This window comes from Lolium rigidum, chromosome 4 (assembly GCF_022539505.1).
Source record: "Lolium rigidum isolate FL_2022 chromosome 4, APGP_CSIRO_Lrig_0.1, whole genome shotgun sequence".
Taxonomy (NCBI): domain Eukaryota; kingdom Viridiplantae; phylum Streptophyta; class Magnoliopsida; order Poales; family Poaceae; genus Lolium; species Lolium rigidum.
In genome coordinates this window covers 38836123-38850674 of record NC_061511.1, presented here as the reverse complement: position 1 = coordinate 38850674, position 14552 = coordinate 38836123, and the positions used below count along the sequence as shown (strand labels likewise).

The 14552-nt window shown below is 43.3% G+C and overlaps 1 protein-coding gene across 1 annotated transcript; it reads left to right on the top strand.

Moving 5' to 3' along the window:
• Positions 1-596: 596 nt before the first annotated feature.
• Positions 597-3520, top strand: LOC124649546 (transcription initiation factor IIA subunit 2). The gene is made up of 3 exons (XM_047189156.1): positions 597-738; positions 868-918; positions 3062-3520. Exons 1-3 carry the CDS (start codon positions 610-612, stop codon positions 3200-3202), a joined length of 321 nt encoding a protein of 106 aa, XP_047045112.1. The 5' UTR covers positions 597-609; the 3' UTR covers positions 3203-3520.
• Positions 3521-14552: the final 11032 nt, after the last annotated feature.

Sequence of the window (14552 nt, the reverse complement as noted above, 5' to 3'; positions counted from 1 at the left end):
CCGGATTCGAACCAATTCCCACCTCCCCACCGCGCTCCAGGATCCCGCCGGCAGGCCCCAGATCCGCCCGCCGCCCCGAAGAATCCATCCGCAGCGCAGGTGATTCGCCTCCATCCGCCCCTTTCGATTTGCTGCCTTGTTCTGCCTGTGGGTTTTGGGAGATTCGCGGGGATAGGAAGTCGCGACCTTCCGTCGTCTGCTGGATGATGGATTCGGCGCGACAGACAGAGAGCCGGTAGAACGGGATCGCTATGAAAAAAAAGATGTTCTTTTTTCCGTTCCTCCTGGCGGCGCCGCGTGGGACCGCGGCTACCGCTACTCCACGGGAGGAACAGAGCAGACCCACTGGGGAACGCCAAGTGCAGAGCACACCGATTATTCGATTCTAGTTTTTTTTTTTACTACGGAAATTACCTCATTTCAACGAATTCCTAGCACTAGTACCTGCTCAACCAAATGCGGGCAGATCCTCTGTATGTGAACTCAGACTTCAGAGAAGCCTCACATGGCACTCAGCAGGGGTGCTACTCCGTCTGCGTGCCGCCATGCCTAGTTACTAATAGCTTCGGGACGTTTGCTTGCTTGTTCGGGCGCAGGCGCGCGCGCGAGATGGCCACCTTCGAGCTGTACAGGCGGTCCACCATCGGCATGTGCCTCACCGAGACGCTCGACGAGATGGTCTCCAGCGGCACCCTCAGCCCCGAGCTCGCCATCCAGGTGCTCGTCCAGTTTGACAAGGTGCTCCTATACATTGCTTCTTCAGTTATGACTTACTATGACATCGTGTTCTGCGCCTGAATGGGATTCGTTACTCTCCGAGTGATTCGGCTGATTTACCTGTCTGTCTGCCTGTGTTTTGTTGTGCAGTCTATGACGGAGGCCTTGGAAAACCAAGTGAAGAGCAAGGTTACCGTCAAGGTATGTAATTTCTTTAGGATGGATGGCCATGTTATAGTTATTGGTGTCTGCCTGTTTGGCGGGCTCATTATTGTTTGCCATGTGCAACTCAAGTTTAATTTGTCTGGCACTAAAGTCATGACATTTCCGTGCCATCATCTATATGTTTACTTTTCTAGGCAATCGATACCCGAACCTCTGTATAACTGTGAAAGAAACAAATTTTAAATCTTCTGTCTTGTAGTTATATACTTGAGTTGCGCGAATTGCGTGAGAACCGTGGCGTAGCCGGGATGGTGGGCACCGGCTGATGCGTGCCTGCCCGCCTGGGTTCGACCCTCCGTGCTCACGATTCCAGCACATACTCACGAATTCTTCTAAGCCGTGTCTCTTTAATTTCTTGAGTTGCACAAATTGTAAAACTTGAAATTGTATGGAAAGCGGTTTTACAAAACAAAGCCTCTAGACGTAATGTATATGCTGAACTAAAAATAGCTTCTGAAGCTGCCACTTCTTATTTTGCTTTGCTGAGCCTAGTTTCAGTTACCTCAATCTGCATGAAGTCAAATACTGCTGGATTTTCTGAATATCAAAGCATTACCATGGGATGTGGTCCTTTTATTGGTGCAAATAAATTGCAGTGGCATCCGTTGGCATTTTTCCCTTGGCTGATTCATCTTCAGCAAAATGAATGAAATTATCAACAGTAGTGTCAAATGCCTTTTAATGTCGGGTATGAAGGTTTACCATATCAGGCGGGATTAAGGATTTCTTTGTTTCCTTGTGTTCTTATTGTATTTCAACCTCCAGAGAACAGATGTTAGAATATGAAATCTGGGATAATCATAAAAACATGCATTGGCCAATTAATTGTCCCAACAGGGTCACCTTTTTTTTTCTGAGAAAGGAGCCCCCTGGCGTTCTATAGGAACCAACAGTAATTGTCCTGCAACACAATGTTGAATAAATGCCACCTATGGCGTAAAACAAAAACATAAGCATAACTCAGGCAACAACTGTCTCTAGACTGTCAGACCTAAAAATCACCTTATACACAGGTTTTGAGGTAAGCAGCATATTACCATTAACTTCAAATTGTAAAAGAGTGAGCATACTAGGCAACATCTGGGTATGTTTTTGGTCCCCAGTGAGCAGACCAAATCCTATTCTCTCCTCTCACTTATATTACCTCTCTGTGCAAGCCTCCCTGGTGTCACCGCTGACCGAGCCAAGCCTCGCCAGAAGTCCAAAGCTTGCCCTTATCATTAGACACGCCTACCACCTCTGCCCTGTTCTATCATTAAAATCTTGATAATGTGTTTATGTTTGTTAATTCCTGTAAAAGACCCTAAGATTGTGAGTAACAAGTATGGAAAACTAGATCAATATAATCCAAAAGTAACATCACTCAGAGCAGGCATGCTCTTGTTCAAGCATACTTCCGCTGCATCAAGCATTGTGAGTTGACATTTGTGCCCAGCCGCATTTAAGGTCTTTGCTAGTGGGGCTGGGAGAACGAAATGTCATCCTTGCTAACTGAATCTTATACTTTTGTGTGCTTGCTACTTGTAGCCTGTTTTTCTACTTTGAAAGACCTAAAGGAATTAATTACCAATTTTTTGTAAGTTGACGGACTTAGTTGATAACACATTGAGAGGACAAGCATGGATGATTCCTGGCTTCCTGTTGCTCCTTTTGTAGTGCCGTGTATGGATTTGGCTATTTGAGATACCCCTCTTCTAATAACTCTGCTTCCAAACAGCACATAATTTGACATTAACCTGGATTCTTGTTGCAACTTAACCTGGATTCTTGTTACTCACGTATTGATCAGTGTTCACTGTAAACTTGCTGAAAATGTAACGAGTTGTGCATTTTTTCAGTAAACCCAGCTACTTTTCGCCATTCTAGGGAACCTCCAGTCATGTTAGACTCAAGTCACCTGATAAGCCATTGTCTAGCGGATCACTTTTATGTAACATGTGAACTGGTACAGGAGGAGATATGGTGATCTAAATTTCCAGCTTTTAGAATAAAGTCGCTACAAATTCAGCTCTAGTTCCAGACTTGTGTGCTTCTTCTCATTGACATGGTTGTTTGCATCTGCATTACAGTGATAATTAACCCTGTTACTCATATCTGATTTTTTATTTCTCTGCCCCAGGGCCATCTACACACCTACAGGTTCTGCGACAACGTGTGGACGTTCATCCTGACGGATGCGTCCTTCAAGAACGAGGAGACCACGGAGCAGGTCGGCAAGGTGAAGATTGTGGCCTGTGACTCCAAGCTTCTCACCCAATAAACAGTCAGCGTAGTAGCCAGGGGGCCTGCCCGTGGCGGGGGTTTGTTCCCCGCGGCCCCTGCTAGATCCGCCTCTGCCTGAAGAACCGCGCCACCACCACATTGCTGTTTTCATACTCAGTAGAATCTCCAGTGACACCTGAGCCGCAAACTCGTTCAGATTCTTTTTCGTGGCGCTCCTGTAATGTTTTTCAGAACTCGCTGTGTTGATAATGCGACAATCCTGAAGACTAAAATGAGTAGTAGTAGAAACTTTTATGGGAAATCAACCTCTGTGTGACTTGTTCATCAGACTTATATTCCTGTGTTTGTTTCCGTAGCTTTTAAGGTCTTTGGTTACTTTCTGTTACTGTATATCCCAACGATAAACAGGTTACTTTGAAAAATCAGGTAAATAAATCAACCAGATCCAAAACATAAGCTACATCTAACACCGCTAGTTGCTAAAAAAGCCACATCTAACACCACTGTCGGTGCTTTTACGATGAGGGGTTTTCAAATTATACCTAAATTTTATTGCGAGTGCTCAAATCCATCGAAGAGATCATCTTAAGCCTAAAAGTGTTCAATCCAACGGCATGTGACATGTAGTGTGGACGTAGTGGGCCACAAAATTTTGTTTAAAGTAGTGTGATTTTGTCATTTTTGCTACACTTAAAATATAAATAATTTTGGATTGTAAATTTACAAAGTAGTAGTGTACACCGTTGGCTACATGCTAATATGTTTTCAAATTTTTTTTCAACTTCTTCAAATGTAACTTGTTTTTTATCATCCCAAACGGACAACGGTCCGGTTTTATCCGTGCGGCTACCGCATACGAACCAAAACGGACAGTTTTGATGGCCGAAATGCTCCTCTCCGGTGGAGATGGCTTAAGGGCATGCTTGGAATGACGTTCCGAACCTACACCCTGAAATTTATTGTGACCTCTCTCGATCCGTATTTAGTATGTCTATTTCCGGCCAAGCAGCCCAATGCCCTATTTGTAAGCAAGGTTCACAAGATATTCGACATCTTAGAGCATGTCTAACAGGCCCCGTATTCCTATGCCCCGTATAACGCTCGCATTTCGCCCCGTATCGAAAAATTGCTAACGGAAGAGCCATTCCGTCTAGCAGAGCCAGTATTTCGCCCGTATTTTCAAAAATTAAAACCCCGGGAAGTTCATCTTCATTGATCATACTACGGATCATACATACATTGCGATCATACCTACATCTATTCGTCAAGGATGATGAATGGGACGAACGCGATGGACGCCGCCTCCTCCTGCGCCTCCCGCGCCTCGAATTCCCGGACGGCGGCGATGGCCGCCGCCTCCTCCTCTGCCTCCGCCCGAGCCTTGTCGGCGGCATCCTTCTCGGATGCGGCCACCGCCTGCAGGAAGGCTGCCTCCTCCTCTGCCGCCTCCGCTTCCTCCTCGGCGGCTCGCGGATCTCCTCCGCTTCCTCCGCCGCTGGTGCTGCCGATGCGCGCCGCCCATGCTGCCTTCGACGCGCGGTCACGCTCCCAGTCGGCGCGCCACTTCTCGAAGGCGACGCCGCTCATCGGCCTGAGCGGCGGGTCTTGTCGGTACCACCGCCCACCCGCGGCGAACTCCCGGAGCGAATCCGACACGTACAGCGCGTCGGCGTACCGGCACGCCACACGGCGACTCCCCTGGGTGGAGCGCTTGCACTGGCGCCGCCACGCCTCCTCAACGGTGTCCGGCGAGCCGGTACTGCGGCCGCGAGCGTACATGCCGAACAGCGGTCGAAATGCGGCGGTGGGGTGGGCGGAATTGCTCGCCGGAGCTAACTACGGAGGCGGCGGCGCACGGCGGAGCTAGGGCGCCCGATATAAGTAGGGGGTGGCGGGGCCGATTTCCTGGGCCCCGTATTCCGCCAAAACGGGCCGGCCCGAATACGGGGCCTGCTAGACGGCCCAAATCGCTCCTGCCCCGTATCCCGCCGGAATTTTACGGGGTGGGCGGATTATAAGGGGCCTGTTAGACATGCTCTTAGAGTATCTTCGGTCCCGTCCTTCATATAGCTTAAGACGGTTGGTTCAGGTGTATAAGGGCACCAACATGAACGGTTGTGGATTCGAAATCCACAAAGAAACACAACCAATGTAGAGCGATTCGGTGGGGAACTTGAGTGGGGGTGGGGGAGGGAGGGGGAAGAGGGAGAGAGAGGAGCGACTAGGGACGGAGATACTCCCTCCGTTCCATGAAACATGTTGAAGGTATGTTAAAATCTAAATGTGTATAGACATTAAATAATACTACCTCTGGACCGTTTTAATCGACGCGATCCCTTACCAAATTTCTGAAGGATGGTAGCCTAAAATGATACTCACCCGCGTCCATTTAATCCGAAACAGTGGGAGTAATAGATACATCTAAATCTTGACAAATCTTCGATATGTCTCGTGAGACGGAGGGGTATAGAAAAACGGAAACGACTAGCTTAGCAGTTTACCAAAGAAAGGTTACATGTTTCGTGAGGAAGAAGTGACATGGCAACCAGCTAGGCTAGTCGTTTTAAAAAAGGTGGACAGAAAGAAGAGGTTGTCAAACAAATTGTTAAAAGGTGTAGAAGATGTGACTTAAAAAAAAGTTTCCATCGGAAAAGATGGAGAAGAAGAGAGATCGAAACCTCTCATTCAATGGGAAGCCCACATCACGAGTTTTTGACGAAAGAGACCACCTGCGCGAGTGAATTGTCAAAAAGGACCACTTCCAAAAATTATTGTCAAAAAGGACCACCTGCGTCATGGCGGCACGCGTGCCAGGCGACACGTGTCGCCTGCCGCCACAGCCGGAGGCGGCAGGGCCTGCCGCCACAGCCAACGGCGGCATGTCCACATTGTCCTGATCTATGAATAGTAGCCCGTTTTAATTTTTTAAAAAATATCTCCAAAAATTCAAAAAAAATACCTACATGTAGCTAACTCTATGCACTACAATCGTGCAAAAATTCACTGTAAAATACGTTGTATTTTGGGCTCAGCAAAAAAGACAAATTCAACAAATTTTGTAGCTAATGTGCACTGTTCATCGATCAGGACACTATTCATTGATCATTGTGGACATGCCGCCATGGGCAACGGCGGCAGGCCCTGCCGCCTCCGCCTGTGGCGGCAGGTGACACGTGTCACCTGGCACGCGTGCCGCCACGACGTATGTGATCTTTTTTGACAATAATTTTCGAAGGTGGTCCTTTTTGACAATTCACTAGCGCAGGTGGTCTCTTTTGTCAAAAACTCCCACATCACAGCACGCTGCCAAGAGAATCAAAGCTGAGCACATGGATGAGCATCACTCCACTGGCCCCGAGTAACCCGGTGACAAGAGGCAGAGACCAGAACTACTCTGCTTTTCTGTGCACTGTGCAGAGCCAGAGAGAGAGAGGATGAATGGTGGCCATGAGGTGGTTTCCACACAAACGCTTTCAGCAGGCCTGATCTCTGCTGACCATGAAAGATACTGTAGCACACTCCCTTGCCCACTGTTTCACTCCACAGTCCACAGAAGAATCTGGGAGAAAGAGGGAGCCTGTACGGGTTTCTTGTCTTGACCTCGAACACTGTTGGAAGCCCTCTTCAATACTCAAATTGAATGAACTCATTCTGCACGAGTTCAAGTTTAATCTTGTATGATTCGACATGACTCAATCGTACAAATCAGACAGCACACACAATATATCTTTTAATCTAATAGGCCTGATTCTTTTTTTTTGTCACAAGTCTTTGTCCATTCGTGGCAAGTTCATAGGAAAAAATTCAAACAGAGGCCGAGCTACACGTAGCCTTTTATTTTTAAACAATTAGAATTTATATTCTAAAATTAAAAAATCCAAATCAATTTTTTTTAGACAGTCAATGATGTATACTACAATGGTGTAAATTTCTCAATACAAACAACTTTATATTCTAGACTACACAAAAATAACAAATTCTGACAAATTTTATAGCGAATAGTACACATTTTAAGACTAATTTTTTTTTCCAGATTCTGTCAATTCCGTGTAGCCTAGAATACAAATCAGTTTGCATTGAGATTTTGCACCATTGTAGCATACATCATTGGTTACCTCTAGAATTTAGTTTCAGATTTTTTTTAATTGAGTCTTTAAAAATAAAGAGGTACATGTATCTCAGCTTCCAAAACGCCACACTCCAAATTTGTACTACTACTTACTATCCTGCTAATTAGTTTGCGACATTTCTTTTATTTGATACTACCTTAAAATCACCCTCTCTGTTTGGCTCTGGTAAAAGTTTCTTTCCATCTTGACACTTTGTCTAAATTTATTTCCTTATATGATACTCTAGTTCATTTTGCGGACTATTAGTGTTAAATAAAAGTTGAAAAGACTCTTTTGCCCCTAATAAATAATGTGACACAAAATTTATCTATCAGTGAGCTCAGATATACCCGAAAACAGTATGACAACTCATGTCTTACAATTGAGCTTGCTTTTCATGCCTCCTGCTCACACGTATGTAATACAGGTCCAGCATGAAGCTTTTGGTTATGGAATTATGTTCCATGCCTATGTAATCACATGCAACCACTTCATTCAAAAACTATAACCAGATTTGTATGTTAAAAAATTTAAAAATGGGAAGAACCTCCATGTAATTTGATGCCATATCCCTACACACAGTTCAAATATACATAGAGAGTGCATAACATAGCATCTACAGACTACAGGTGCAATAAGCTGCAGGTTCACACACACACCACATAAAAGTTCACATTCACTACATACATCACTACTAGTCAATATTCAACACATTGAGAACAAGCAAGTGCGAGTATGCTTGCCCCCCTCTAGAGCGCTCCACGATAGCTGATCGGGCGAAGCAAGAAACGCGTCGGGGAAAAAACAAAGGAGAAGAAGTGCGGCGCAGAAGGAGTGACGCGTATGGGAATCTTTCGTCTGGAGCCCCGCGCCGGTGGGGCACGCCAGCCTCGCATGACGCATCCTTCTCTGCTCTCTTTGCACAATAATTGACTCTTCCGCTCGTCCAGTAGGTTCTTGCAATTCATCGGCCTGCTGCGCCGCCGCGCGCGCTCTCTCTCTCTTCGACGATATCACAGCCTCAAACTCGCCACCGCCACTGCCACCATCTTCATCTCTAGGCTTCGTGTGTCGCAATAACCCACCCAAAGGAGACCTAATAGGGGAAAAGGTTGGGAGATTTAGGGATAGTGGCGACGGAATTGGAAAACGGCGGCGACCTGCACCGCGCCCCTCCGGCAATGGTAACCTCCCGCTCACCTCTCTCCTCTGCTGCTCGTTCCCTGTTGGTGCTGCTGCAGTTCAATTGATTGATTTTGGACATTGATTATTGCCCTACCTTTCTTATTGCTTTTCATTTTAAGCAGCGATACCAACATCTTGGGGTTGCATAGTGTGTTGAAGTTAACCACATCTCTCCGGCGACCCTACCTCCTCCTCGCGTTGCTCGACATGACGGCGTCCAGTTGATGAGTTACCGATGGTAGCCCTGAGCTCATCCCCGTCCCGATGCCAGATCCCTCAGATCCCAGGATGTCCTGCTCCTCCTCCCTTGGGGCGGCGGCGATGCTCGGCCGATAGGAGGGGAGAGAAGGCGGTCCATTGTGCCCCTCTTCCCTAGGTTGCGCATGTCCTGTTCGATACTGCTGCCAGCGCGCCGAAGAGGAGAACAGTGGATGGCAGCACCTCGTTTCCTTGTACACCTAGGTAACCTCGCCCGCCTCCATCCTCCCTTGAAATTGGCCTTTTATCCTTACTCTCGTCAATATATCCTAGATCAAGATACTCAGGTCACAGAGATATATATCTTTGTTGAGATGTTGTATAATTATTTCTGAATTCTGAAGGTAATTAATAATGCCCGGCTTGATTCAAGAAATTGTTTAATCCAGGGGTACTTAGCATAAACTGAGCCAGTGGATCTCATTTCTATTTTGACGAGGCCTTTTTTTCTTGCTGTTTTAAGTGAACTGCTTTGATCCAAAGCTTGATTCACATGGCTTGGAAATGTAGTTAAGCTATGTTAATGATAATTTGGTCAAATAGTGGACAACTAGCTTAATTTGCTTCCTACAGTGAAGTAAATTTATGATCTTTGTCTGAGCCTGCAACGCTGAAACTTTTATACTACTAAAAATATCTAACCTGTTGTTCTTTTGCAGGTGACATGAAGTTTACCACCTTTAAGAAATGTCTTCTATAAATCTGTACGTCACCCACAAATATATTAGAGGGTGAAAGATTGATTATTGCTGGATATTATTTACTACATGAGAAAATTGAAGCTCCCATGTTCATCGCAACATACAACATGTCCGTTGCTAAATAATCCAGTTGGCATTGTTAGCTGATGTACCGCCCGTTCATGGCCAGCGGAGTTTCCAGTGCCAGACAGTGGTATCGTGTTGATTTTGAAATGGAATGGTTGGATTGGTTACTCTGCAAAATCTTTGTGGTTTAGTCAACTGAATTGTGGACTCTGGACTGCTCTGGTACTACTAATTAATTTTATGTTTCCCTTTTTACAGTAAATTTATACTGTTCGTTATAGACCTGATGTTGTTTTGGTTTCCATGCTCGGTATGTCCAATGCACTTAATTTTATACTGTTGTCCATTGATCTGGTTGTTGTTCTAGCTTCCATGGTCACTTGGTCTGTTATTCTTTGTAGCATTTCATTGATAACCTTTTTCTAACTATGACAACAAGAGCGGAATTTGTGCAGCTCTTCATCACGGTCAGATAGATTGTGGGTATAAATCATAATTACATGATGCTTTCAGGTTTTTCACCTGATCTTTCTTCATATGATGAACACCAGGTTATGAATGTTAAAATGCCTTTCTTGTTTAGGTTTGCGCACCCTATGTTTGCCCAGCAACAATTCCGATTGGATATGGTATTGCACAGTTAAGTGTACCCCGCTTATATAGGTAAATTCTATTACAAATGTGGCTCGTCAATGTTTTCTCATGCCTGAAAATCTTCCTAAAGAAACTCTTTTGGTGATGCTAGGAGTATCTTTTGCACGTTTGAATCATGGTTATTGCTTCACATATTGCACAGTGTTTGCTATCTGAGGGCCCATCGCAGTTGGACAACGTTACAATAATATCACCTTCGTTTGGAAGTCTTGTCGGTTTAGCAACTAAGGAATGGTGGATGGGGTGGAGTCATCTTTCATCCGGAACAAAGGTAAACATTCTGAAACGGTTTGTTATGTTCATGAATAGAAAGTGCCCACATCTTATACCTTTAAATAACAAGTATTCCGAGTGTTTTTGTTATGCGTCCGTGGATTATATGTGTATTTGTCTTTCCTTCGAGGAATTGTCTTGAAGTTGACGTATTATTATGTTTTTCATCATCTCGGTCTTGGATAGGTTAGACTGTTGCTCGGGTACGGGCAGCAGGGGAGCTTTATTGTTTATAGTCCCATGCATAATAAGTCTTATTTGCGCTTGCTAACTGAGTTTTAACATGGTGCTCTTTTATGTAGGGTTTCCCTTTGATCATTTTCTCACATCAAAGATTAATTCCTGTGCTCTGTGGATATGACAAATGAACGAATTGCTGTGGGTGAACTTACTATATCTCTCTTATCGACATCGGCAGAAACTTCTGTAACGGTGGTAAACTTAGTATTTTTCCTGCTTTCATTGATATGACCTTGATATTCTTCGTGCTATTTTCGTTAGTATTATGCGCGTGGACTTAAAAAGAAGAAGGTTTGATCTTTTCTCCTCCACTTAACAACATGTAATTATTCAAACAGTAGACAGGTACTATGTAACACCTGGACTCATGAAATAATCGTGCTTAATTTGGGAATTTTTTCTATCTGCTTGTTGAACCAGAGTCACAAAAATAGGGAGTGTTTTTGTGAAGTTTGAGCCGGAGCTTCTTTTTTTCGAAATAGAGATTTTCCCTGCCTCTCGCATCAAGTGATGCATGTGGCATTTTATTACCTCAACTGGACCTCCTGAGCTGGGTTATCTTAACTTAGTGCATTAATTCCTTGTTGTGGCATTAGTATTTCTCTAGCCTTACCAAGAGCATGACCTTGTTTTTAGTTGACAAAAGTGGCATGTACACATACAGGTTTGTCACGCTGTCAAGGCTATCACCATCTACCTTTGTAAATGTGCATGCATATTGATCCCGCTCGGACACTTTTATCCTTACTCTCGTCAATATATCCTAGATCAAGATACTCAGGTCACAGAGATATATATCTTTGTTGAGATGTTGTATAATTATTTCTGAATTCTGAAGGTAATTAATAATGCCCGGCTTGATTCAAGAAATTGTTTAATCCAGGGGTACTTAGCATAAACTGAGCCAGTGGATCTCATTTCTATTTTGACGAGGCCTTTTTCTCTCTGCTGTTTTAAGTGAACTGCTTTGATCCAAAGCTTGATTCACATGGCTTGGAAATGTAGTTAAGCTATGTTAATGATAATTTGGTCAAATAGTGGACAACTAGCTTAATTTGCTTCCTACGAGTGAAGTAAATTTATGATCTTTGTCCGAGCCTCGCAACGCTGAAACTTTTATACTACTAAAAATATCTAACTCTGTTGTTCTTTTGCAGGTGACATGAAGTTTACCACCTTTAAGAAATGTCTTCTATAAATCTGTACGTCACCCACAAATATATTAGAGGGTGAAAGATTGATTATTGCTGGATATTATTTACTACATGAGAAAATTGAAGCTCCCATGTTCATCGCAACATACAACATGTACCGTTGCTAAATAATCCGATTGGCATTGTTAGCCGATGTACCGCCCGTTCATGGCCAGCGGAGTTTCCGAGTGCCGGCATGGTGGTATCGTGTTGATTTTGAAATGGAATGGTTGGATTGGTTACTCCGCAAAATCTTTGTGGTTTAGTCAACTCGAATTGTGGACTCGGACTCGCTCCGGTACTACTAATTAATTTTATGTTTCCCTTTTAACAGTAAATTTATACTGTTCGTTATAGACCTGATGTTGTTTTGGTTTCCATGCTCGGTATGTCCAATGCACTGAATTTTATACTGTTGTCCATTGATCTGGTTGTTGTTCTAGCTTCCATGGTCACTTGGTCTGTTATTCTTTGTAGCATTTCATTGATAACCTTTTTCTAACTATGACAACAAGAGCGGAATTTGTGCAGCTCTTCATCACGGTCAGATAGATTGTGGGTATAAATCATAATTACATGATGCTTTCAGGTTTTTCACCTGATCTTTCTTCATATGATGAACACCAGGTTATGAATGTTAAAATGCCTTTCTTGTTTAGGTTTGCGCACCCTATGTTTGCCCAGCAACAATTCCGATTGGATATGGTATTGCACAGTTAAGTGTACCCCGCTTATATAGGTAAATTCTATTACAAATGTGGCTCGTCAATGTTTTCTCATGCCTGAAAATCTTCCTAAAGAAACTCTTTTGGTGATGCTAGGAGTATCTTTTGCACGTTTGAATCATGGTTATTGCTTCACATATTGCACAGTGTTTGCTATCTGAGGGCCCATCAGCAGTTGGACAACGTTACAATAATATCACCTTCGTTTGGAAGTCTTGTCAGTTTAGCAACTAAGGAATGGTGGATGGGGTGGAGTCATCTTTCATCCAGAACAAAGGTAAACATTCTGAAACGGTTTGTTATGTTCATGAATAGAAAGTGCCCACATCTTATACCTTTAAATAACAAGTATTCCAGTTGTTTTTGTTATGCGTCCGTGGATTATATGTGTATTTGTCTTTCCTTCGAGGAATTGTCTTGAAGTTGACGTATTATTATGTTTTTCATCATCTCGGTCTTGGATAGGTTAGACTGTTGCTCGAGTACGAGCAGCGAGGGAGCTTTATTGTTTATAGTCCCATGCATAATAAGTCTTATTTGCGCTTGCTAACTGAGTTTTAACATGGTGCTCTTTTATGTAGGGTTTCCCTTTGATCATTTTCTCACATCAAAGATTAATTCTTGTGCTCTGTGGATATGACAAATGAACGAATTGCTTGTGGGTGAACTTACTATATCTCTCTTATCGACATCGGCAGAAACTTCTGTAACGGTGGTAAACTTAGTATTTTTCCTGCTTTCATTGATATGACCTTGATATTCTTCGTGCTATTTTCGTTAGTATTATGCGCGTGGACTTAAAAAGAAGAAGGTTTGATCTTTTCTCCTCCACTTAACAACATGTAATTATTCAAACAGTAGACAGGTACTATGTAACACCTGGACTCATGAAATAATCGTGCTTAATTTGGGAATTTTTTCTATCTCGCTTGTTGAACCGAGTCACAAAAATAGGGAGTGTTTTTGTGAAGTTTGAGCCGGAGCTTCTTTTTTTCGAAATAGAGATTTTCCCTGCCTCTCGCATCAAGTGATGCATGTGGCATTTTATTACCTCAACTGGACCTCCTGAGCTGGGTTATCTTAACTTAGTGCATTAATTCCTTGTTGTGGCATTAGTATTTCTCTAGCCTTACCAAGAGCATGACCTTGTTTTTAGTTGACAAAAGTGGCATGTACACATACAGGTTTGTCACGCTGTCAAGGCTATCACCATCTACCTTTGTAAATGTGCATGCATATTGATCCTGTCGGACACTTTTATCCTTACTCTCGTCAATATATCCTAGATCAAGATACTCAGGTCACAGAGATATATATCTTTGTTGAGATGTTGTATAATTATTTCTGAATTCTGAAGGTAATTAATAATGCCCGGCTTGATTCAAGAAATTGTTTAATCCAGGGGTACTTAGCATAAACTGAGCCAGTGGATCTCATTTCTATTTTGACGAGGCCTTTTTTCTCTGCTGTTTTAAGTGAACTGCTTTGATCCAAAGCTTGATTCACATGGCTTGGAAATGTAGTTAAGCTATGTTAATGATAATTTGGTCAAATAGTGGACAACTAGCTTAATTTGCTTCCTACAGTGAAGTAAATTTATGATCTTTGTCTGAGCCTGCAACGCTGAAACTTTTATACTACTAAAAATATCTAACCTGTTGTTCTTTTGCAGGTGACATGAAGTTTACCACCTTTAAGAAATGTCTTCTATAAATCTGTACGTCACCCACAAATATATTAGAGGGTGAAAGATTGATTATTGCTGGATATTATTTACTACATGAGAAAATTGAAGCTCCCATGTTCATCGCAACATACAACATGTCTGTTGCTAAATAATCCAGTTGGCATTGTTAGCTGATGTACCGCCCGTTCATGGCCAGCGGAGTTTCCAGTGCCAGACAGTGGTATCGTGTTGATTTTGAAATGGAATGGTTGGATTGGTTACTCTGCAAAATCTTTGTGGTTTAGTCAACTGAATTG